This window comes from Anabas testudineus, chromosome 3 (genome assembly GCF_900324465.2).
Source record: "Anabas testudineus chromosome 3, fAnaTes1.2, whole genome shotgun sequence".
Lineage (NCBI taxonomy): Eukaryota > Metazoa > Chordata > Actinopteri > Anabantiformes > Anabantidae > Anabas > Anabas testudineus.
The window spans coordinates 9,668,051-9,692,640 of record NC_046612.1 but is presented as its reverse complement, the minus strand read 5'-3'; the positions used below and the strand labels follow the sequence as shown (position 1 = coordinate 9,692,640).

Genomic DNA, 24,590 nt, shown 5'->3' with positions numbered 1-24,590 from the left:
TATGAATGCGAACATGACCAGAAAACATATAATAAGCTGTAGCCACTACTCGATAATGTACTGTAAGACTGTCAGATGTTGATCATTTCAAATCAGCATACAATTTGCAACTTGACAAATATACACATTAACAACCTGTCCTCGTTATACTCACAGAAAATAATATTATTTAGCTGCAGTTGTTTGATTCCTGCATTGTTTTAATGAAGTAACTATTCCAGCTTTAGCTAATCCAACCATAATGCCACAAACACTTTCACACAAAGGGGAATAAACTCCAAATGTAGGGAAAAAATATCACCTTGTGTTTCACCTTGAACACTATTCTTTCTATGTGTCTGTGTGGATGTACACATCCCCAATAGAAAGGCACGTGAAAGTGACTAGCAGCATCAGGGGAACTGAACTCCTAATGCTTGTGTGACAATTTTGGCTGCAACCTTGATGTAACCTTTGCGGACCATGAATGAGTAACACAAGATGTGTGTGTAAGGGTATCTATAGCCCGTGTATGTTTAGAGCCAAGAAAATGTATGTGAACCTTTTAAAATGTTGGGATTTCTGCATTAATTAATCATAAAACATCATCTTGTGGACTTGAAGCTCAGATCATGTTTTATGACCAATGAATGCAGAAAACTTTTTCTTGCCACTGTATGTATATTTGTATGTGAGAGAACACATGCAACCTGTGACACGCAGCCTCTGATGCACTGTGGAGTGCTCATGAGGCATTTGATGAGTAGCTCCGCTGAGTCTCTGCTCTGCAGACTGTCTAACTGGAGCTCATGCTGACAAAGCCAACAGATGCGTACGTCTGGCCTCCTTGTGTTCCCGCTGTTCCAACAACAGCAGCAGTCCTCCTCCAGATTCCCTCTCTCTTCCCTAGCAGTCCCTCTTCTCTCCACCCACCACCTGCCTCTCCTTCCTAACCCTTCCCCCCATCTTCTATATCACCACTCCACTTTGCAGCTCAGCGGCATCTCGCCGCCATTACCATGGAAACAGTGGGACAACAGCAGGTTGGCTACTGCTGCTGTCTGGGGGCGTGGTATCTCAGCCATCCTTTGCTCCTCTCCTTCAAGGAGGTCTCCAGTACCTCTGCTGAATCCCTGAATCAAGCCAAGAACATCCCTCTGAATGTGAATCAGTCAGAATTACAACTACACAATAACATGCCAGAGGGACAGACATTGTACTGTAGCCGGTGTGCTGCAGCCATGGCAACGAGACAATAGGTGGACATGGCATGAACTGGAGTGTGAGAATGCTCCCATTAAGCAGCATTAAATAAACACATGGAAATCAATTTGAAATGTTTGTTTGGCCAGTGAACATCTCCTGCTGCAGAGCTGCTTTATCAGTGCATGTTATTATCTTAAACATGAGAATATAATACAGGAGTGATATATCTGTTTTTACTGCCCATTAACAATGGCTAACCTGCACATCCTGCATTCCTGCATATCATGAAAGCTGCCCGTGCATGACCTCAGAAACAACGTGCAATTAAGCACATGAATGGGGGAGAATGTGAAGTAAGGTCAGCTTTAGCCACTGAACAAATGACAAAGTGCCTGAAACCTCAGGCTAGTGGACCCCCTCAAGGGGTCTTGAGATGAATTAAGGGGTCACAAGATGATTACAAATGACTTAATAATCCTGCCACTAAAGAATAAACATAATTAAAAGTTTATTTTTTGGATTTACTTCCTCAGGGAAGGTATTCCTTTGTCAGTTGAGGATGATTCAGCCCTGATCCTCCCCTAAAATAATTTTTAATCCTACAGTTACATGGAGGCTCAATGTAAATAAGCTGTAAGTAAACAATGTTTGCTTCCCAAAGACTCAACAATCTAAAATGCCATCTTTATTTTTTCTCAGTTATTAGAAAAAAATATATATACAGAGGCAAAGCACTGCACATTTCACACAATGAGGGCGTGTTTTACGTCACGCATTAATAACAACATGAAACTGTATAAAATCTTTAAAATGCTAATTAAACAACAGAAACCTTTTAAAGAAATTAAGCTCAGAACAGAGACATATTTTAGGTACAGAGATAACTTTGATCAGATCTGATCAGAGTTTAATTTCATCAAGTAACAGAGAGAAAAAGGGAGAATACTAACAAGGGAGAGATATACAGTGTCGAGCTCAACAGAAATCAGTGTATATGTTGTGGATTAGACAAGAAAAATATGAGTTTTGAACGTTGATTGTTTAATATATGAAGAACGCCACTTCAGTCTCTGTTGCTCTTTGCATGCATGTGTCAGATTCAAGCCAAGGAGGTGCAGTGTACGGTGGAAAACCCTTGACCTCTGCCTGTACCTCACAGGCGTCGTGAGAACAGAGCTGCTCTGATTGGTTGTGAGAGAAAAGAGAAACAAAAAACAGAAAGATAACAGAAGGGAGGAGCGGATAGGCTGCTCAGTGACTCTCTGGCTTCTCTTCCTGATTTAGATCACCATCAGACACTGTATTTTACACACACACACACACACACACACACACACACACACACACACACACACACACACACACACACACTGCCAATTCTCATTTCACAAGCGCTCCTTTGATGCTGCAGCAAATGAATACAGAGTATGGAGAAAAAGAAAATAACACCACTGTTTCCTTTCAATTATCCAAAAACGTTTGCACTTTGGGACCTCACTGGATACGTGACTGTAATGAAACTCAGCGCATGACAGAATCCGTGTTACGTCCGGTCGTTAAATTGTCACGGCAGAAAAAATCGACTAGGAAACAATATATTTACATAGAGAAGGGGTAGAGATGGCAAAATCTAATTTCATGATGAACAGATGACCAACTCTGTATTTTCCTATCAGCCACAGAAATAAGTTTTTGTAATCTTCACGTTGAGCGGCATTTATGAGAAAGTGGAAGCTGTTGACTTTCTGTGCTTCACTGAACTGGTATTCATTCAGGTAGTCGTCTCAAAGGTCACACAATCCAGTGCAATTTCTTCCCGACTATATCTAGGGCTGATTTGAACTGCAGTATTTTATGCTTTGTTGCGGTTTTCTTATTTTTATGCATTCAGCTAGTTGAAAAATCTAAATGCTTGGACAGGCCCTGCTGGAAATGACAGAACACGCTCACACATCTGCTCAAACTTCTGCTGGACACTTCTGGTTTTCAGGGGGTCGTAATTTAGGAGATAGGGGCTGAAGCTTTCCGCAGTATGCAGCAGCCACACGTCCAGCCTTAATTCAACTGCAGTGACACCAACAGTGGCATCAGGCTTTCAGTCCTGTGCTGACAGGATGATTTCACCTTGCAGCCAAAGAGAGAGTGGCAGAAAGAGAGAGAGAGAGAGATAGTGTGTATGTGCGTGTACTGTATGTGCCTGATTGACGGGGTTGGAGAGCTGTAGTTTGATGGATGTGTAAACTGTATCCTCTTGTCAGGATCAGCCAGCTCACAATCTGACCAAAATATACCACAGTATTTTATATTGAGAGGTTAATGCGAAGAATCTGTCAAAGTGCAGAGGCTGCGGCTAAAGTTAAATAAAAACTGAACATTAAAGTAGCTCAATTTATATTTATTATTTGAGACTCTTCATCACCTGCTACCTTCAAGATGAAACATCAAAACATTTTACATGAAGGAGTTTTTCTTCACACGTTTGGTTTCTAACAAGAGATCGCTGAACAATAAACAGAGAAATAGGATTAGACCTTGGAAAACTTCACTGTGTTTTTTAAGAGGTGGTTTAAAAGACGATGATGACTGTGCTTACTTCAAATCTTCATGCAGGTTGTTCCAGGGAGTTAATCATTATCAAAACGTGTTTCTTGAAACAGGAAAGCATTGACTAGAAACAGATTCTCACCTGGATTTTATTTCAGTAAAGATGTTCTAATCTCCACCTACCTGATTCCCACCTGTTCTTTTTAATATTCAAAATTAAACCTACTCACAGAAGTCTTTGGGTTGTTTTTTTTTTTTTTTGTTTAAAAGGCAAAAACTGTAAATGATGAGTCTGGACTATATAAAGTTTTCCATCTGCTGCGAACTCTAATTAAGCGTCTCATCAAACACTTAACTGCTATTCTCAGTGCTGGTGGGAAAGCCCACTCGATCCTCAGCCACAAACTCTGCACATCATTAGAACAAACTCAGAGGAAGAAAAAAAAACATTCACAGGGAGGCGGCTGAGCGACACTTTCAAGCCAAGAAGCAATTAACACTGAGAAAGGCCTCTGAGAATGATTACGGCCTCAAGATTCATTGACTGCCTTCTAATTTCTCAACCACACTCAAGATACAAGATGACAGATCTGCCTGAAACACAGAGATGAGCACTTCATGATGTATCTTTACATTTACTGAACCAGGTTTATTATCTCAGTGTCACTAGCTGTGATTTAAAAATGAATGTGGGTGACACAGATGTGGGTTCTCAAATGTTTCCGTTTCTGGGTTCAGTATTGCCATGACAGAGTCTGAACAGTGAAGCCGGCACCAGCTGGCATCCGCTGGTTGGTTCGGCCATGATTAAAGCTACAGTCTTTACAGCCACTGTGACTGTGCTTTCATCAGTTAACTAGGCCTCAGCACATGTGTGTTTGCTATAACTCAGCCTGCTGCTGTTTTTTTTTTTGTTTTTTTTTTTGTCTTTCTTAAACAATGATTTCATGATTTTCTTAATGAGTCCTGTAAAGTTTTGTCCCCCTGCACAAACTTCATACCTGCCTGCCAACAAGTAATGTTCTCACTTACGCGTCAGCAGGGCGCCGTGGCCTGCGGTGAGAGCAGTTAATATCATAGGACCTCACAAAAGGTTTGAAGAGAGTGGAAGAGACAGGCAGCGGGGCGCCCACAAGGACTCTACTGCACAACCTGCTCTACTCTTTATAGATAAAGTAAAAACCAACTTGTTTATGATCCTCTGTAAACTGATGGGCAATATGAGCACTGCGATTATACTCATTTAAAATTAAACATGGAACACAATAAAGTGCTCAAAAAGTGACGACTGAATACTACGGTACCAAGAAGGGAGAGCGATTTAACAGCCAACACCGACTGAGGGGGTTGTAAGATGTTTTCCTGGTCCTGCTATTGGCAGAATTATTGTACGACAACACCCAAGAAAAGCACGCACTGCACTAATGAATCCTTCTAGGTGGATGCAGTTGTCCACACAGCGCATTCATCATTTCATCAAGGCAACCATAAAGATGAGCAATGCTGACGCTCCCCTCACTCCAGATTACTGGTGTGGCCAAGTACTAATTACAGTTTATATGCAGTATTACACACACACACACACACACACACACACACACACACACACAGACTACAGAAACAAAAACAGAAAGAGTGGCGCGAAGTGGAACCTCAGTGTTGCATGCTGTGACTTCATGTGAGATCACCGCCTCTTAATCATTTCAGCATTTAATCTGCTGAGATGTGAAAGGTGTGTGTGTGCATTTGTGCAGATAGGAAACTGTGCTTGAACGCATGGCAGAGAGCTAGAAAGGCATTGTCTCAGACGTCTACTGTTTTAGCCTCGTGCAAAAGTGTCTGTTTTTCAAAGAAATTCACTCCTCAGAAAAAGCTCCCACATCATAATGCTGCGAGAATGCCCCAAAGGCAAAATCCTTCTTGAAGCCATTTGATTTATGTTCTTCTGAGAGGAAGTTTTAATAGACATGTAGAGAATAAAAAAAAGTATTTTAGAAAATTCTCAATTTGCACAGCTAACATTTGTTTTCTTGGTAAAACTGCAGATGAAATCCTGCAAATTAAAGTGTGCTTATATAGTTTATGTAGCATCAACAACAAAATACTGAGTGGGAATAACAAGATTCCTGTCTGTCTCTGTCCCAGACCAGCACACCTTCCACCACCGAAGGTTTTAGTTGGATTAGTTGTTCTGCTTGTTGTTGATGCAGTGTGCTGCTTTGTGTGGAGTCAGCATTTTATTCTACTGCTGGCTCCATGCAGTTGTGTTTTGTTTGCCCCCCTCTCATTTTTAATTTCATGGCTGTGTGATTAACTTTCAATGGCATTTCTGACCCAATTAATTTCTGTCCCACCACAATACCTGCAAAACACCTGAACAAAGCATTACTGGATGCATAAGTAAATTTCAGCGGACTTGCTCTCACACTCTGCATCCAAGAGCTTTTTAATCTCATCATCTCTGTAAACACCTCACAGGTAATGGAAAGAAAAAGCAGTGGGCTACAGCTGCGCCGGTGATAAAATACATCCCACCTACAGGAGCTTCACCTGGATCACTGGAAAATTTGTTAGACATCTTTAATTTGTGAACTGCAGGCTGCCAACAGCCGCTCTGTGACGAATGAAGGCACAAACGATCCCTCACAGTTTCATAAATATTAATAGGGATCATCACCCACACACTAATCATTACAATATGAAAATATTCAGTCAAATAATAATTGTCAACATAATCTTAGTGGGGATTTTAGGTAAGTTTTTATAAGTTGGGTACTTTTCCACCAGTATTTAAATTAGTTACTAATTACTACTGTAGACTGATCCATAGGCCTCAATTCAAACAACCACACACAAGCACAACAACACAGAGGGTACCGAGGGTTGTGCAATGGACCAACACGAAACCTAAAACCCCCTCAATTTATCAAAGTGGCCCCACAAATCAATGTGGATTACTTTGGGAGAAAGCATTGCTCATGTGGCAGTGCATTTCCATTACCACACGACAATATTGGCCTTTTGGGAGGCTGCTGTAATTTTGTCTATTGATCAAATCGCAGGCAAAGATCAAATCACCGTGTCTTAGTTTAGGCAATAACTCAAACACAGAGAAAAGGTAAAACCATCATGTCGGTGTGTATAATAGCAGAACCGACACACACACACACACACATGCATAAGCACATCTATCCGCGCGCACACACACACACTTGAACACACACTGCGTTGCACAAACAGCTTCCGATCACGCAATCACATCACTGTAGAGGTCAGAGCAGACTCAGGTAACATATTGTCAAATAATAAAGGGATTATACCTGTAATCCAAATGGTGAACACCTCCACCACAGCGGTCGGTGTCACCTTGTGTGATGTCAGTGCAACTTCAACAACAACAGCACGTGAAATGTTTTCTTCACATGTCAAACAGCTGCTTCAACTGCTCAGTTTCAATCAATGACGATTTAAAGGCTGATTATTCACGCATGTGAGACAAAAACTATGTTAATCACATTAAACCCTCGAGTCGTTTTATACAACTCCAACTCCTCTTCACCTTGATATTTCATTCCCTAGCACAAACAACACAGACTTAAGTCACGTGGGATCGCCTCCTCGGTGACATACTCGAACAAAATTGAAGAGGAGTGGTGCTTGTGAAACCACAGCACAGCCCCGGAGGAAACAAGTCGATGCCACGAGAGAATCGATGCATTGAGCAGTTATATTCGAGACCTGCTGCTCTTCATTTTCACTCCTCAGACTACCCCAGACCTCAGAAGAGACAGTAAACGTAGCCTTGTTGCACACTGGAGGGCAGATCTCAACCAGAACTACGGGGAATTAACTCCCCCCTCCCCTCCAAAATAAAAGCTGTGGTGTTTCTGTGTGAATATAAACATCAGCTGACCTTGGAAAGTGACACAGCAGGAAGTGCGAGAGTCAGACACACACTGCGAGGGGACGATGCTAATAATGAGAGTCCTGTCAACACTTCTAACACTCTTCTGTTATTCATCTCACGCATTCACACACATTTGCAGATTTGGAGCAGAGCCAACGTCGCACATCAGCAGGATACAGCCAGTAGTGAAACAGCATTTCACTTTTACCCCCTAGTTGTTAGAGAGAGATTTGTTTTGACTAATCAGAATTCTTATTTTAATGATCCCACATTGATTCTTAAAATACTGGGATAAACTTTTATATGTGCAGCGTGTGTGCAGCGATTACCTGTCATCAGTGGTTCACGGGTTAGGGCTGCTAGTGGCGACTGACAGTGGTTAGCTGCTAGAACCTGTGTCTACAAGCGTGATATATGAGAAAACACTCTTAACACTGATCTGAGTTTGGTTTGTTGAAGGTATATTTCTCTACATCACACATTTTATCCCTGCCAGGGAGCAAATGCTCGATATCACACTGATGTATTTGTGAGTCTGTGCTGTGCCTGCATTCAAAGTCATCATTAAAGTGGGTGTCTGTGCTTAGCTCAAGCTTAGTTGCTACAGTAAGCTCATGCATAGCTGTGTTGGATGGTGTCTGTTTTTTTTTTTTAACTATGCATAATGATGATGCTCTAGTAAGTGGTTTAGTTTGTTGTTATTTTTTTTGCTCCCAGGTACATGTAGACTAAAAAGTCTTTTTACATTTGCCAAAGAAAATTATTCATTGAAGCACAGTTTTACAAGCAGGAAATATTAGTTCCCAGTTCAGATAAATTCTGAGAAGTGCTTTATGCAGCTTTGATATTTGTCTGATTCAAGTGAATCATCAAGAATCAAATCTAATCAACACATTTGTAATCGATTCAGTCCAGCTCAACTCTCCTGCACTGCTGTTCCACAGATGATACAGAGAGAAAAGGTTTGATTAGTTGGTTCCAACTAACTATTATTTCCTCTATTAATGTTAATAATGTGGTCCATAATTTGTTGAAAAACAGTATCACTGGCATCAAAATTAAACAGCAAGTAATCATTTTACCTGATTCAAAATAAACATTTAACCCAAGATTGTTCTGTAACCTTACCACAACCACACATTAATCTTAAATAAGTTATTATTATCATACCTACCCCTCCTTAAACCTTTATCGTATTCTATATCTGCCATTATCTGTCTTGAAACACAAAACCTGTGTTCGTCTGTCTACTCTATCTGCTGCTGCCCTGCCGAGAGGTGTACAGAAACCAGGACTGCAGAGCAGAACCTTAAGAACTGGTAAAGAGGGGTCACATTAAATATTGATTTTACTGATTTGACCAGCCCAACAAGGAAGCAACAAGGACTAAGCCAAGTGATTTCTTGGCTAATAATTTACTTCATTTTGTGTTATATACTGTTATTATGCTCATGAATGCAATGTAAATATTGGTGTCACCAAAATACATTTGAAAGAAGTGGACTGTATTATATCTCCGTGAAGTGCTGCCCCAGAAACACGGTTTTATATTCAAAGGTTCAGCTCTGCTCTGCCTTCTTCTGACAGTGTGACATTTTGATCACATCCTCACTTGTCATGTTTCAAAGCACGGCTGCCCTTCCATGTTTGAAGCCCACGGGCCCTCTGTTTTATGACTCCAGCTGTTCAAAGACATCGGCTGCGTCATCCCCACATATACAGAATCATCAAACATGCAGAGGTCTCTTTTCATGTGTTTTGATCAACCCACTCACCAAGCAGATCGTTGATCTTGGACAAATCTGAGAGAACACAGATGAGCTTTAGTGATAACGTTCCTGAAAACGAGTATCTTCTAATCAGATCGCAGCTTCACTGACTTTGGAAGTTGAAACAACCGATGCCTCAAGTTTTCCAAGATGCATGAAACAATCTACGTTCCAAGTCTCTTGAAAAGCTGTATGAGGAGAACTGGTAAAGAGTGGTCACATTAAATATTGATATGATGTAGGATTTTCAACAAGAAAACTAATATCAGTTTTTGGCCACAGACAAGCTTCAGTCTCAGACATCAAAGTCCAACACATTCCTCTTGTTATGCAGCTCTAAATTAACACCACTACTGCCTGCACTGACGCTCGCTGATTTTTTTTTTTATGTAAATGATGCTTTGCTGAAACATTTATACGAATGTGATTCCTAGAAGGACATTTTTGATGCAGCGTCACATCAACCAACAACTCAGTGGTGAATAAGCTGGAGCAGAAAGACCGGGAGCTGAGAAACCGACTGAGTCATAGAAACAAAATCACGGCTCCAAACGTGGTGCAGAATGCAGACGTGGCCTCGCACTTGTTATTCTGTCCGGTCTAGCCGGTGTCCAGGATCTACAGAAAGTACAGAAGAGGCCTGTGAGCTGATGCACTTGATCTGTTGCACACATTTCGTCCTCCACTGCCAGCTAATGAGAGGGATCAAATGGGATGAGACATGGCCAGACTCATTGCTCCACAGAACCACGCATTTCAATCTCAACACTCGTTCCGCTAATAGAAGTCACTCTTCTCTGAACCCTTTGTTGTTCCTTAGTCTGGCCTGTCTGTCATTTCACCCATGACAAGCCTCTCGTTGCTCTGATCTTCATGTGCTACAAGCTCTTTCTCATTCCCACCCTCACTTCTTCTTCCACTTAAAGCTCGTTTCAGCAGGCGACGGTGCAAGAGACAGAGAGAGAGAGAGAGAGAGACAGACCCCCCTCCACTCATTCCTGATTCCCTCACCTCCCTTAAATGATGCTGCTGACTGGCAACAAGCCATAGTAACTGTCTCTGGTCACCATAGTAACCAATCTAGATGAGGTCCTAATCAAAGTCAACACTGAACAACAATACAGCTTCTATTTTCACAGGTATAGATCGCTTGTCATCGTATCAAGTTGCTTCCATTTTCATCCTGGATCAAAAGGGTTGTTTTGTTGGAGGGCTGCTGCGCATTATGGTTTTTATATGACTGGATGGCAGCGAGAGTGTGGTGAGGAATCATAAAACGATCGCGTGGCACTGGAGGTTCACACAGCCTCACAAGGCAACAAGTGATTTTCTAGGTGCTGGCTCTGTCTTCATTCTGTTGCTGATTGTCATCGACTCTCTGAAAAGACGTTTCTTATTTTCTGCGGCGCTAGAAACGCACACAGCTATTCAACTGCTGCTTCAGGGATTTAAATGGATCCATCTTTGCTATTTTTATTGTCAAGATGTTTCCATGACACCTACAAAACACTAGTCTCACTTTCTACTGTCCAGGAAATAACACAATCAGAGTTTGTAAAGGAGCCTGCAGCAGCCTCTAGTAATGCATCTGTAATTTTCAAGTCCACATGTTCCCTTACAGTACAAGTACACTAAGAGATAGAAAACACTGATCTTCACTTCTTTAAAAATTGTTCTCACCATTTTTAATCAGAAATATGTTAGAAGTATTTCAACATGAACACAAGGCTCTTTAAGAGAAGAGCACTTGATGCAGGCACCAATGCACATAAACACACTGAGGTAGTATCTAATGATTACTGTCATTATCCATTAATCTCCTAAATATACTCTAGTCATCGTTTGATGGATTTTTAGAAAAAACTTTCTCAGTACAAACTCCAGAATCTAAATTCTTATAATATTGACTTCAGTCATAAATCCCAGAAAAGCAACAAATCATCACATTGGGTGAGAGGGACCTAGATGGTATTTGGCATTTTTGCTAAAAAATGAATGTTGCCTCCTCTTACTAGGCTGAGTTTGGGGTATTGATCAGTGCAAAATATCTTATACAGCATATTTTTATGTTTTGCACTGCAGTGCTGTGACAGCGATGAGATCTGCGCTGAATAAGGATTTGCAGACTTAAGAAAGTAGAAATGTTTTGCTGCTGATGTGGTTTTGAAAAGACTGTATTACAAAATATAAAGGTTGAAAATGGCGCCTCACAGTATATATACAACATATTAGGGTGAAATAGATTCTTCATGTTGCCTACTGAGGTTGTCAGAAGGGAAACATGCGTAGCCGAAAACACATTTCATGTTTTCATGACAGACATGTGCACACTGCTGAAATCTGCAGTCCCAGAGGTGCTCACACTCCTGCAGCCACAGCTGAAACGTGGATCCTCCAGGGACGGAAACAGGCAGCAAGTCAAATCAAATAGAGTGTAGATTATGAGAGGGTAGGTGGGGGAGGCATGCTAACCGAGCTGCAGTGATGCCAAAAGAAACACACTCTGAGCTGGTAAGGAGGAGGAGGAGGAACTGAAATATCAACCTAAGGGAGGAGCTGATGGCCCGGGGGGTGGCTGGCCTCCTTCACACTCTGCAAACACCCACAGACTCCCATCATCCCCTGCAGCACCAAATCGAAATCTGCAGTAGTGTCTTCTTTTAACTCAGTAGAAATCCCTTCCTCCCCTTCTCTCGGAGCAGATATCTTTTTAAAAACTCAAACAGAGCTAAGGAAGCTAAATCAACGTGTGAATTAAGAGAGAAAGAGCTGCTAACAATCCACTCCAGCCTCAGGGCAGTTCAACATAAATGAGCTTTTAATACTATTCCCTTTAGCAAGAAACAGGAGGGAAACAGATTTTTCTCTTGTCAAAATCCTCAGTGTCATTTCAATGCAACAGTAAAGTCCTCAAGCACTGAATGATTAAAACACATGACAGGACAACACTTAATGTGGGGATAAAGACACATTTTGCTAATGTGAGGAGTGACGTTATAAATACAGAGAAACTCCAGCCCAGGACTGCACAGACACACTGATAGAAACTGACAGAGCGACGCAGGTGACGTTAAGAAGCGAGCTGACGTTTTTACAGAGGAGAGAAAATAGGGTCTTTTAAATTCTCACAGTAGATCCTCTAAAAGACAGATGTGTCTGAAACAACAGGAAGAGCGGGAAGCCGTGTGGAAATACATCATTCTGACTATTATCAGTGACAAATGATTTTAACATGATGCTGCTGGACTCCACCAGGAGACGATGCAGACTACATTATAGGTGTCAAATCTGATCACTGCCAGACATTAAATGATGTGAGTCTGTGTTTTGTTACTGGGTTTCTTCTCATTTGGTGACTTTTTTCACATCATCAAGTGCTGTTGGTTCAATATCTAGAGAATTTACCCTCACTTTTCATTCTTGTTTCCCATTTTCTAACTATTTCCTAATATAATTTCTTGAAGTGATCCTGAAAACAGCCATGTGTTTACCTCAAATCTTTACACTTCAGGCAAAATGAAAAGGTGAGGTGAAAAGGCGGCCGTCACACAAACAGACATGATACAATAAATTACCCAGCTGGGGAGAAGAAACAACACAGCACTGACACGGTCTCTGTGAAGAAGTACTGATAGTGCCGCACTCAGCTGTATCCACAAAAAGTTGAAGGAAGGAGGGATGAAAATGAAAAGCTCGAGTTCAACCTCGACCTATTTTTTTATCATCTTAAAAATGACTGGGCTTCACTACGTGGACCTCGGTGACCTACTGTACTGATGTGAGTTCTTTGGTGAGTTAGAGATGTTTAACCACACTGATCTCTGGCTTGAGGTCAGTTAAATACACTTTAAAAGCTGAAATATTAATGAAACAACTTTAGAGTTACTGCACGGGGCTGGATTTTTTTGCTATTTTACAAATTCTGCCGTGATTTTGAGGTTTTCTTGCTTTAAAACAGAAGTCTGGGTTTTACTTATTTCAAGACTAACAGTTAAATTATTATGCTGTTGAAACAGAAAAATATCAGGAATGCGTCTCAGGTTGTCCTCAGGCTCCTGATTCATCTTTTTTGCTGCCTGATTTCCATCTTAAAGCAGCTTTCAGCACAGCGGTCGGCTCTTTTCTACGGCAGTCAGAATAAGATAAAAGAATATATTTCAGAGCAAATAAATGTTATTACATGGTCTCCCCTCTTGTATTAGCAGCCTTATAATTGAGCTTGACTCAATGAACCCAGCTGTCTATAGATTTTTGTGGTTTGCATTCAGACAAATAATAAGGATGTGGCCATACTTCAGGTCTACTCCAGCTCCATATAGACAAGTAAACACACAGTGACACACCTATAATCTCCCCTCCCACACACGAAACAGCCGTCCAACACAACACAGTTGCTAATCAGAGAACAAAGGGAGGCTCCAGTCAGCAGGCTTTCAATTGACCAACTATAGAAAGAAGCAGGAAGGCACAGCAGTCGGCTTTGTTATGAAAGGAAAAAGTTGTAGCTCAATAGCAGGTAGAGGATAAACGTGAGGCACATTAACAAAGCTCCATCTGTCCGTGTGTGAGAGCTGATATCAGACATTCACACTGATGCTGGCTTGTTGCAGCATGCCACTGAAAATCTCTTTATAGAAAAAAAAAAAAAACCCTCTGTAAACATCTTTGCGCAGGTCAAAGCCAAGAGGAGGAAGTGGGCGTCTGTCGCTTCACACTCAAATTCTCCATTCAGTTTAAATAAAAGATGAGTGCGCTTCATAAAGCCCCTCTTTCCTGTCAGGTATGACATGAACACAGCAGCAGCAGAATACATGTAAACACAGGTGTTGTATAGCTGCAGCACCTGTGGGTGTTTTCCTCAATGCAGCAGCATCATCTTACAAACCAACAACAGAATAACACTGTCTCCTGACAGACTCATCTCCTCTTGGCCCTTGATGCTCTGCTGTCTCTGTTCTGATTTTCCCTTCCCTCCCCCTCTGAGTTCAGTTCAACCCCGGTGGCCTTTTCAATTCGACAGTCTGCAGGCGGACCTGCTGGCGACCTGATCGCGGCTGTTCAACGTGTCAGACACATCCTAGGCTGCAGGTCAGATAAACACACAAACAAGAACAGGCAGAGGAAAGAAAAGGAGGAATTACGGGGGCCATCTTTGATGATGTATCATGCATTCACAACGTGAAACAATTTCCCCCTCATCTCTGTGCATCTGCAAGGTCAGTCCAGGTCTGAAGATCATAAATATAATTCACTCCTTCTCCCTCATTAAGAAATCTAGACAGAAAGTCTATGAATATACATGCGTTCTAATCCCAATATACACATTTACATCAAAACATATGCAAGTCACCCATGTTGTGGACACTGATTCACCCTCATATCATCACCTGGATCCAATTAATACTGTCAGATCTGACAGAAACACTGTCGTCTCTGCATTTTCCAGCTCTGGCGTAAGACAACCAGTTATTCCAGCTCCGTTCTGCTCCGTTAGTTAATACAACGTTGTAGCGAAGGGAGAGAAAGAAAGACGGAACAGCGCGTAACAAAAAGCACTCAAATCTTAACATGGCACAAAGAAGCTCAGATCATCCTGTTCCCATGTTGAACATGCATCATGAACTAACCAAAAATATCACAGGACAAGTGGATGAAGGAATGAGACGAGGCAGAAAGTCTGGATATGTCTGCAGAGCACATCTAGAAATGGAATTAAGTAAAGTTGACAACTTGAAATATTAGAGCCTGTCTCAAACGTGTGCGTGTGTGTGTGTGTGTGTGTAAGAGGTAGCAAGGACAAACTGTTCTTGTCTCCATTATGGTGCTCACTGGTAGCTCTGGAGTGGGGGGCAGGATGCACTGGAGGGTCCTCAGAGTAATGAGTAGCAGCAAGCTGAGTGCCCACTTACTTATTATGGAAATTTGAAGCAGGACACTGAATTACAACTGTTCTGCGACACTTCGGGACAGCGTGAGCGGTAAAACTACGTGACATCATCACGCAGAGAGAGTAAGGTTACAGCAGAGGTGGTTAAAAAATCGAAATATGGCAACAAGTTGAGAAGAAAAATGGAAGCAAACACAAGTGAGATGACTGATGGGAATCCATCTAATCAGCTGATCAATGTGAGATTCGAAACAAGCCGGTCCAGTCGGGAGTGGTCTGGTCTGAGAGCCTGTGTGCTGACCACACTCTTCATTTAATCTAAGCTGACGAGATGAATGAGGCAGCTCGTCTTCTATTGACAGCTGGGAATAAATGGCTGCATCCGAACAACCATGTGGAGCTTCACGTTGAATCCCAGATTAATGCCTTTGACAAGCTGTTTGCTAGATGGTTTGGAACTCACAGGATGCTGGACGAACTCAGTGATAGTGATTCATACATCTCATTACAGTGTAAAGTTTTATTTTACAGTGGGGTGGAAGGAAGCTTTCTCTGAAATCTAGGATTTCTTTAAGAATTATTTCACTTAACATGACAGAAAATATCAAACTGAAATACCACCCCCCCCATCGCCCCAATACAGCCGAGGCTCTGGATAATCTGCCCAATGTGCTGCGAAGTCTTCGTTTGGAAGTCTTTCCAATAAAATTGTCAGTTTCTGGAGGGAAGAGTTGCTTTTGAATTCGTTTTTTATCCTGTGCACATTAGAAACAAAAGCCGTAGAGGTGGGTGCAGAATATTCAAAAACAAACTACACACAAGCGCGATACAAGAAAGAGAGAAGAGATTTTGTAACTCTGCATCCTGATGAATATTTTATACACGTCTGAATCTGACCTTTTGTTCCGATTAAGACGGCTTCTATTTTACCCTTTGCTAGAAGTGCACAGTACGGCACTAGTTCCTAACAGACTCCAGATGTTCATCTTTAAACATTAAACATCAGCATTCCTCAGATTAGTTAAACAAGATCACAGTAAAACATTCACAGCTACTGAGCAGAAAACAAATTGCAGAGAAAAGCATAGAAATCAATTTTAATCTGAGCTCAATTATACAAAATGTAATTTAACACCAACCAAAGAATATTTGTTATTTGTGCAAATACATTCATTGTACCTGAGACTGCTACTACTTTCTATTTTATATCTTCTGAAATCATAAAAAAGCTGCTTATAAAAAGTGTCACTCACTTGACACTGGGGAGAAAGTACTCCCATTCACTTTGAAGTCATGCAAAACGACAGAACATTTACACTCTTCTTCTCTGTTCACTTTGATGTCATGAGCGACACCAAATGAAAAAAAAAAAAAAGTATTAATAAATAGTGCGTCAGTATTTCTGACAGCAACCACATCTACATTCACTTCATTCATATGCAACCGACAGAAAGCTTTTTCATCAGAGTGCTGATGATTTCTAAAGCAACACTGCAGACTACACTTGAAGTGTGTGTGTGTGTGTGTGTGTGTGTGTGTGTGTGTGTGTGTGTGTGTGTGTGTGTGTGTGCGCGTGTGTGTGCCTGTGTCTTAAGACCTGTTGCCAGGATACTACCTCAGCCTAATAAGCCAGTTAATTAATGATGATTCATACTCATTTGGTGTAGAAAAGCACAAACAGGCCCCAGCAACCGAACAATCAAACCAAACATTTGTCCTCTTTGTTCGTCACAAAAACAAAAACTCGATATATTTAATGTTGCAAACAAGATCATCCTGCAACAACCAGGTTAGATATGCCTGGATCCGAAAACACTCTCCCTTTCTATGAGGGCAGTTAGCAGGCAGACCAACTTTTCAATATCTTAACCCACTCTATCCAAACACAGAGTCAGTGCTGCTGTTGCTGGTCCCAAGCCTGGTGACTATTAAGACGGTCTAGCACAGGTTTCACTGCAGAGGCGTAAAACATGTGTCAAATAAATGTGCGCTCAGCTGTGGTGATGCCCCATTGGAAAAAGCGTCTTCACCCTCACTAGTATCTTCTGTGAGACTGTATTTAGGTGCATGAGAACATCATACCAACCAATTGACCCATCAGATGAAATAAAACACAAGACAAATGAAAACTTGCTGCTGATGATAATGAAAAGTCAGGAGAACACTGAGGTTTGTTATTGTTGGACATTCATTTTGCGCCAATCCATCAAAAGCTACTGAAAATATTTTTGGTTTAGAGCCATGTTGCTAATGTAGCTAAAAGTCCGGCTGCTGCAAACACTACCGACGTGGACCTTCAACCTCCTATCACACACAAACACAAAGACCCTGAGAGCGTCCCAATGTCCCCTCACAACACAACAAGCCTGTTCAACACACGTTGGCACCGTGCATTCAAACACACACTCAGGCAGATTAGAGCAGAATTTGCTGACTGGAAATACAGCAGAGAGAGCTTCTTCACAACAAACAGCAACAATACCTTCGTAAACCATATTTATTGTGGCCGAATAGGTGTGAATGTGTAAATGACGCCTGCTGATCGATTTGCATACACAGCCACCGATTCTGTATGAAGCGTGTTTATTCTCTGTGGCAGGAAACGAGAGGCAGATTGTGTGTTTGGACACTTGGATCAGTTCCGAGTTTAATTCATGGAGATGCGAGGTGGACAGTAATTTGTTCTGCATGTCAGCTGCTGACAGCTCGCTCGGTCACGGCTCCTCATTTACCGGCCAACCCTGGCAGGGCAGCGTGAATCACAGCCAACAGGTAAACCTGCTGGTAATCTGGCTGTACGGAGAAGAGGAGAGGGGACCGACTGCCGGGGCCTCACGCCGTCTGCAGCCTCGGGGGCCTCACGCCGTCTGCAGCCTCGGGGTCTGCACGGCTCATCTTTTGTCACTCAAATCACATCGACAGAGAGCGACTGTGGTTGGCTGCTTGTCTGCTGAGCTAAAGAGTTACAGTAGGGGTGTGGGATGATTACAAGGCTTGGGGTAAGAAATTGTGTGTGTGTGTGTGTGTGTGTGTGTGTGTGTGTGTGTGTGTGTGTGTGTGTGTGTGTGTGTGTGTGAGCACGGCTCAGCAGCGATTGCTGTTGCAGGAAGTAAAGATTACGCCCTCTCTCACTGCGAATGTGATGAAATCCCACATTACCTGTCATCACACAGAGATGCTTAATGACGTCCCACAGTGACCACACACAGACGCCTACAGAGCCCACACACACACACACACACACACACACACACACACACACACACCATATCGTGTAGTTAACTTGGACACAAACTACAACATGTGAGAGGTTCATATAAATAACTTAACCTTAAATTAGACGTTCAGGATAATAGTCTCCTTTCTAATTCTCCACAATTGTTCCACCACCACGAGGACTAATTAACGGCTTCCACACCACACTCGCAGACACTGAGCCATAAAAAAAACAAACACTCTCCTTCTCTAAAATTAGAAATAGATTAGTTTACAATAGCATCTTCCTATTAGACTCAAATCACAGAACAGATCTGTGAAAAGCATCTCGTCCCACCTAAGTGAGGTGATGATTCATTCACGCAGCCCAAGTTTTAGAAACCAAAAGGTCACAGCTTTCCAAAAACCACACGATGCTGCATTTTCTGCTCATATGCTGACATTAAAGACCAAACACTGAACCGGGGTCCAGGTATCTGAGCACTGGAAGCTGTTCTAAAGGCTGGATTATTCATTCTGTGAGGATTTAAAATTCATTAAACTGTGTTTTCAGCTGTTTAGAGCGCTCGTGTTTACGCACAGCGACTTCCTCTCTGACTGCTTGTGGGAACATCACTTCAATCACCAGAGTCTCCAGATGGAGAGCTGGTCTCAACCACACTATCTGGGGTTTGGCGCCACTGTGGCCCAGTTCCTCCTGCTTCCTGCAGCCTCTGTTTTCAGCGCCGGACTCAGTCTGACTCACGGTGCTGAACCTCTGATGATCACCGTGGTTTTCACTAAACTTCATGTGACCTTCAGCTCACAGTTTGTCTTCAACTTCAGCGTCTCCTCATAAGAAATCAGATTTTGCTGTTTGCTTTCTAAAGTAATTTTTGGTGAAGACTCGACTTCTTGTTTTACTGCTGCAGTTGTTGCAGCACAAAGGTGCAGCAGGTATTTGGTGCACAAAGAAATCAGACGGCAACGTGCAGCTGACACACATTTTACAGCGAGGTTTGTCAGATCAGCCTGAGGCGCTGATCAAGAGTTGACCTTTGCTCTCTGACCCCCTTTGGTTACTGTTTCCCTGTAACTATACACTTCCACACATCTCTCTTTCATTCACACACATGCACAGATGGCCCCTGTGCCACAGACCTCTCTTCACCCCTGCCCTCTACCCCACTGGCTCTATAACTAATGGACCAGGCCTTCTCAGGGTCTCTGGCAGGAAATCAAGAAGCGTGCAGTCATAAATATTTACGGGAACCACCATCAAAGTTTCTCATGTAGAAAAACGTAACATCTCAGTGACGATGCTCCCAAACATGGCCACACAGGAAGAAGCAGCCTGCTGAACACAACCTCTGCTTAAAACATCCTCCTCGACACCTCGTACCTGTGTCTGTGTCTGTGTGGTTACATTCAGATGTGCAGAGTCAAAACGAATTTGCATTAGATGAAATAACTAAGTCACCTTTCCTCCATCAAGGCATCTCTCTGCCAGAGACTGAAAAAAATGGATGTGATGAAAACTTAAAGCCACTAAAAACGCAGCAGGCTACTCACTGAGAAACCTGCCCAGAAGGGACAGGAGTGTCGGACTCTTGGTGATGTGGTGAGAGCCAGAGCCGCGAAGCTCACGGCCAGGATGAGACTCCCCAGGACCATCTGAGAGACCCCCAGAGCCAGCATGATCCTCGTCCGGGTCCGGTACTCTCTGAGTCGGGACAGGCTGCGGGACAGCGACGCCGGGCTCAGGGACCCCGGGCCGCTGATGCCGCCGCTTGCGCCGCGGGGCAGCGCGTTCACCGGCATTGTCACTGAAGGGTTCGAGCAACCGGCTGCAGCAGAGGAGGACAATAACATCCAACCAGAGCGCGGTCGATGGGTTTCTGTCCGCCCGGAGTGCGCTGGTGCACGGTTATAACTCGTGTTCAGTGTCCGGTGTGGGTGATCTCCATCAATTAGGATGCTCGGAGTCGCTCCGCTTCGAGATGCGCTGCGGCGGATGTGAGGAGAACAGTGAGGGGGGGGGCAGCGCGCAGGACGAGGCACCAGATGTTTAGTTACAATAGCGAAAGTACGAATATTACAAAATAAATCGCTGCAGTTCTCGGTGACTGCTCCGGAAAAGAGCCCAGTCCTCAAAAGTCAAAACGCAAGAAGAGCAAAAGCCAAAACGCACCATCCTGCTGTCAAACAGCTTTGCACCATTGTCACGCTGTCATGTTCGTCGCTGCAGGATCTCCAGCAACTGAGAGATGAATCAAAAGGTGAGCAGACACAAATAGCTGGTTTGTGGTCTGGATGCTGTCTGAACATCCGCAGCCCCCTGAGCGAGCTGCGCTTCTTCTGTGTGAGGCGTTTTTGTTTTTTTTTGTTTTTTTTTTTTTTATACAGACGACAGCAGATCTAACAGCCAGGACAGGAGACGCACACTGCGCACTGGAGATGTGCCACTCTGCGCTTCTACATGGCGGCGAGCTGCACGGACTGTGCTTTACTATGGCCGTGGAGGAGGGGAGGTGGAGGAGAGGTGGAGGGGAGGTGGGCTCTCTACTATCAGGCAGCATCAAACAAAAAAAAAAAAAAAAGAGCTACGCGTGATTTGTTACCGCCGCTGGTGATGTAATGGTGGAGGAAACGTGGTAGCATCTGATCTTCACGAGCACATGTCCAAGAAATGAGGTTGATTTCTAGGAAAGTGTTGGATCCGTTTGAGTCATTTCCTCCGTGTGATCAGGAGACTTTGGAGTCATGAATCACAGAGATGTAAATTATGTGAGTTTAATTTTACTGAACAAAGTGACTGGATGAACCTGAGCTCCAGGTGCGCACAGCACGGCACGGCACGGCACGGCACTGTCACTGAACATCGGCTCTGTATCATCTGCACCTCATCGTGCAGTCAATGCGCTTCACCTGGAGAGGATTGATTTGTCCTAAAAAAAAAAAAAAAAAGCTGCACGTTATTTAACAACTAGTGACAATAAAATGATCAATTACTGAGAAAATAGTAAAAACAACTAAATGTATGTAACATATGTTCTTCAATAGTTTTAAATAATAAGTGAGTCTCCAGTTTATCATTATAATGAGCCACAAACTGAGAACCACTGAGTCCACATACTGCAAGGCTCCTTTAATTAAATAATAATAATAAATATACCTTAACATGCATCTGGAAGGATTATCCGCTACTTCATGTGCTCTTCAACACACGCTACGTTTGTATGCAGAGGATAAAAGTAATAAAACAGAAGTATTGATTACAATGAAGCCTCCTCTGCCTCAGTATGTTGAGATAAAAATCCCAGCTGAAGAGCAGAGGTCACCTGCGCCACCTAGCTGTGAAGCTGAGCCACTGTTCTGTAAATGAAATGAGTGACAAACTTCATTTGTGCACATTTTCACACTAAAATCAACGATTCTGAGCTCCTTAAAGATGAGAATTACAACAATAGCTGTCTATAACAACAATAGAAAGCAAATAATAATGTATGCAAATATAAAATAACACTTTTTCTTTTTTACATACATCACAAAAACATCCTCACAAAGTCGTTACTTTAAAAATGATTTTATTTATTAATACAGTGGTATACTTAAAATTGTGTTGCAGAGGAGGAAAAAAAAGTCAGCCACACGTGAAGAGCTAATATCCAATTAAAGCTGTGTTATATCTAAAAATAAAATAGTACTGGTGTGCCATTCATAATAGATCGTCTATTAGTACAAAAATACATTTAAGGGCACACAATACAGCATCCAGTATCACAGATCCGTGTGGGGACACTTGGAGAGCACACCCTTTGAACAGAACATGTTTTAAATGTATTTTAGTCCAAGTTCTTTGCTGATGCTTAAATAGCCATAAAAAGACTTTTGTTTGTGACCGTAACATAGTGCGAGTATACTGGTAGAAAATGTGTGATTATTAATTTTAGGTTATATGTTCCAAGGCTTGAGGGTATATCCAGAATACAAAGATAACCACGTTCACTTTCTTCCACTTTTTAAAACATGTTTTCTCTAAGTTTTTATACAAAAAAGAAAGACATACAAAAAGTTCATTTACAAACAAAAGAAACAAGGCAATATGCTTGCTTTATTTACAGCCACTTCTTTTCTGTTTTGTTTTTTAAGTAATGCATAGCAGATAAAAGAAGAGCATACCTTTGTTATCCTTTATCAACTGTTATCGTGTACTAAACCCAAGTTTATTTGTACAATGGGTTCACAAGAAATGGTAAAACAAATGACCATAATTTATCATAACTTATCTTTTTTTTTTTTTTTTAAATGAAGCGTGAATAATCTGCAGTTAAGGCATCACTGCTTATTGAGTATGAGTGCAAGAGTGAACAGCGAGAAAAAAAGAACAGAGGAAAGAGAGAGAGAGAGAGAGAGAGATGGATGTGAGGAAGGAACCGAGGAGGCTACTGGACCTGAGAACATGCATAGATCTCCCTCAGGCTGGAAGGAGAGATGTGGTACTCTGTAAGAAAGTAAGCTACACGATACTACTGTAGGAAAAGGAAGAATAAAAGGAAGAACGTCTCTAAAGTGTGCTGCTAGGGGTCATTTCCAGCTCATGTTGGGCCGACTCTTTCGACAGAAACCTGCAAATGTCACCAACTCTGCTTTAATTCAACCTCACGTCTGTCTCAAAACTTCATTACTATTCCTTCAGTGTGGGAAAATGTGGAGAAACACTTGTATTCAGCCACATAAACTGAAAACAACAAGACTGACTTCATGAGTAAATTTGAGTTAATCTTCTCTATACTACTATATATACCATATGCATATATAGCATAAATATACCGACACGGATACATGCACACTTCCTGAAATGCCATCCATCTATAGTCATGTCAAATTTACATTACACATTATCTTATATGTAGTGTCAATTCTTAGAGGAGTGGGACCTTCATCAATGCTTTCATATCACATCAAAACTTCAAACAGGGAAAGAGTTGAAAGAACAGCTTGTAACCAGCGTCGCCGTCTTGCCTTCATCCACGTGTGCAGTAAACAGCACTGACTGGATCTTCTTCATACGACACAATGTGGTGTGTTTGTGTGTTTGGAGCGCGTCAGTGTGTGTGTGTATGTGCGTGTGTGTGTTTATATGCGTATGTCCATCCTCTTCATTTTATCCACCATGCTTCCACATTCAGCAACATCACACCTGGAGGCCAGTCCTTAAAAGTGGTCAATGAGCACAGAGACACAGTTGGCTCCCACCAGGTAGTTGGGGTCCCCGGGGAGAGACTTGTTCTGCCAGCTTTTAGGGTCACCTGAGGACAAACAGAGAGGATTATGGGAAGGGTAATGAGTGATACCAGCTGCTTTTTTTGTGTGTCAAATTCAACCTGTAATGCATTTCATAAGCACACTATACAGCACAGGCTGCAGAACACGATTATATCTATTGTCTCCAAGCCACGTTAAGTGATATTGCCTGTGGCCTATATCCAAGCACAGTGACAAGCAACTAGTAAAAGCAATTTCATATTTTTATTGAATGTCCCTGGCCTCTTGTTGACTGCAAATTAAAACTCAGTCACTGTGAGGTCTCAGTGTAATTGCAATTATAAACATACAAGTCTGTGCCAAGAGGAAAGTTCACGTAATCCATCAGAGTAAGCAGAGCCGACTCGGCAGAGATCCATCAGCACAGTGCACACTAACTCTACATGTGACGGTATAAATACGGCCTCCTCATTGACATTAACTGTCTGATTTAAAAGCTTGGTGATGTAGAAGAGACTGATGCCCCAGTAATGAGAAGAACAACATATGTTTAGGTCTGCAAAATTAAACGGAGCACCAGAGTCACAACTCTGATGCATCCTTAATTTAAAGTTCGATAGATTGTTGTTTTGTCACCGTCTTCAACAACAACTAGCTTGAATAGTAGACTCATACTACTGATTTAACAACTAACAACTAGCTGAAGGGGGCAGAGCAGGCCGTCTACCAATTACAGGGTCGGTGGTTCGATCTCCTGAGGCTCTGCGTGTTCTGCCACAAATTGTTCCCATGGTGCTGGTGTTCTGATGGTAGCTCAATGCTGTTGGTGTGTGAA

At 42.3% G+C, this 24,590-nt stretch overlaps 2 protein-coding genes across 7 annotated transcripts in view; both read right to left on the bottom strand.

Annotated features, from left to right (window-relative positions):
- Positions 1-20,464, bottom strand: part of fam189a1 (family with sequence similarity 189 member A1) — a 66,445-nt gene extending 45,981 nt beyond the window's left edge. The window contains exon 1 of the mRNA XM_026377757.1: positions 20,060-20,464. Coding sequence (XP_026233542.1) covers positions 20,060-20,359 — 300 coding nt within the window. The 5' untranslated portion in view covers positions 20,360-20,464. The remainder of the gene's footprint in view (positions 1-20,059) is intronic.
- Positions 20,465-22,057: 1,593 nt separating this feature from the next.
- The window catches only part of tjp1a (tight junction protein 1a), a 43,189-nt gene continuing 40,656 nt past the window's right edge, over positions 22,058-24,590 (bottom strand). For all 6 annotated transcript variants that reach the window (XM_026377511.1, XM_026377513.1, XM_026377514.1 and 3 more), the window contains one exon: positions 22,058-23,799. In XM_026377511.1, the coding sequence (XP_026233296.1) occupies positions 23,705-23,799 (95 nt within the window). In that variant the 3' untranslated portion in view covers positions 22,058-23,704. The remainder of the gene's footprint in view (positions 23,800-24,590) is intronic.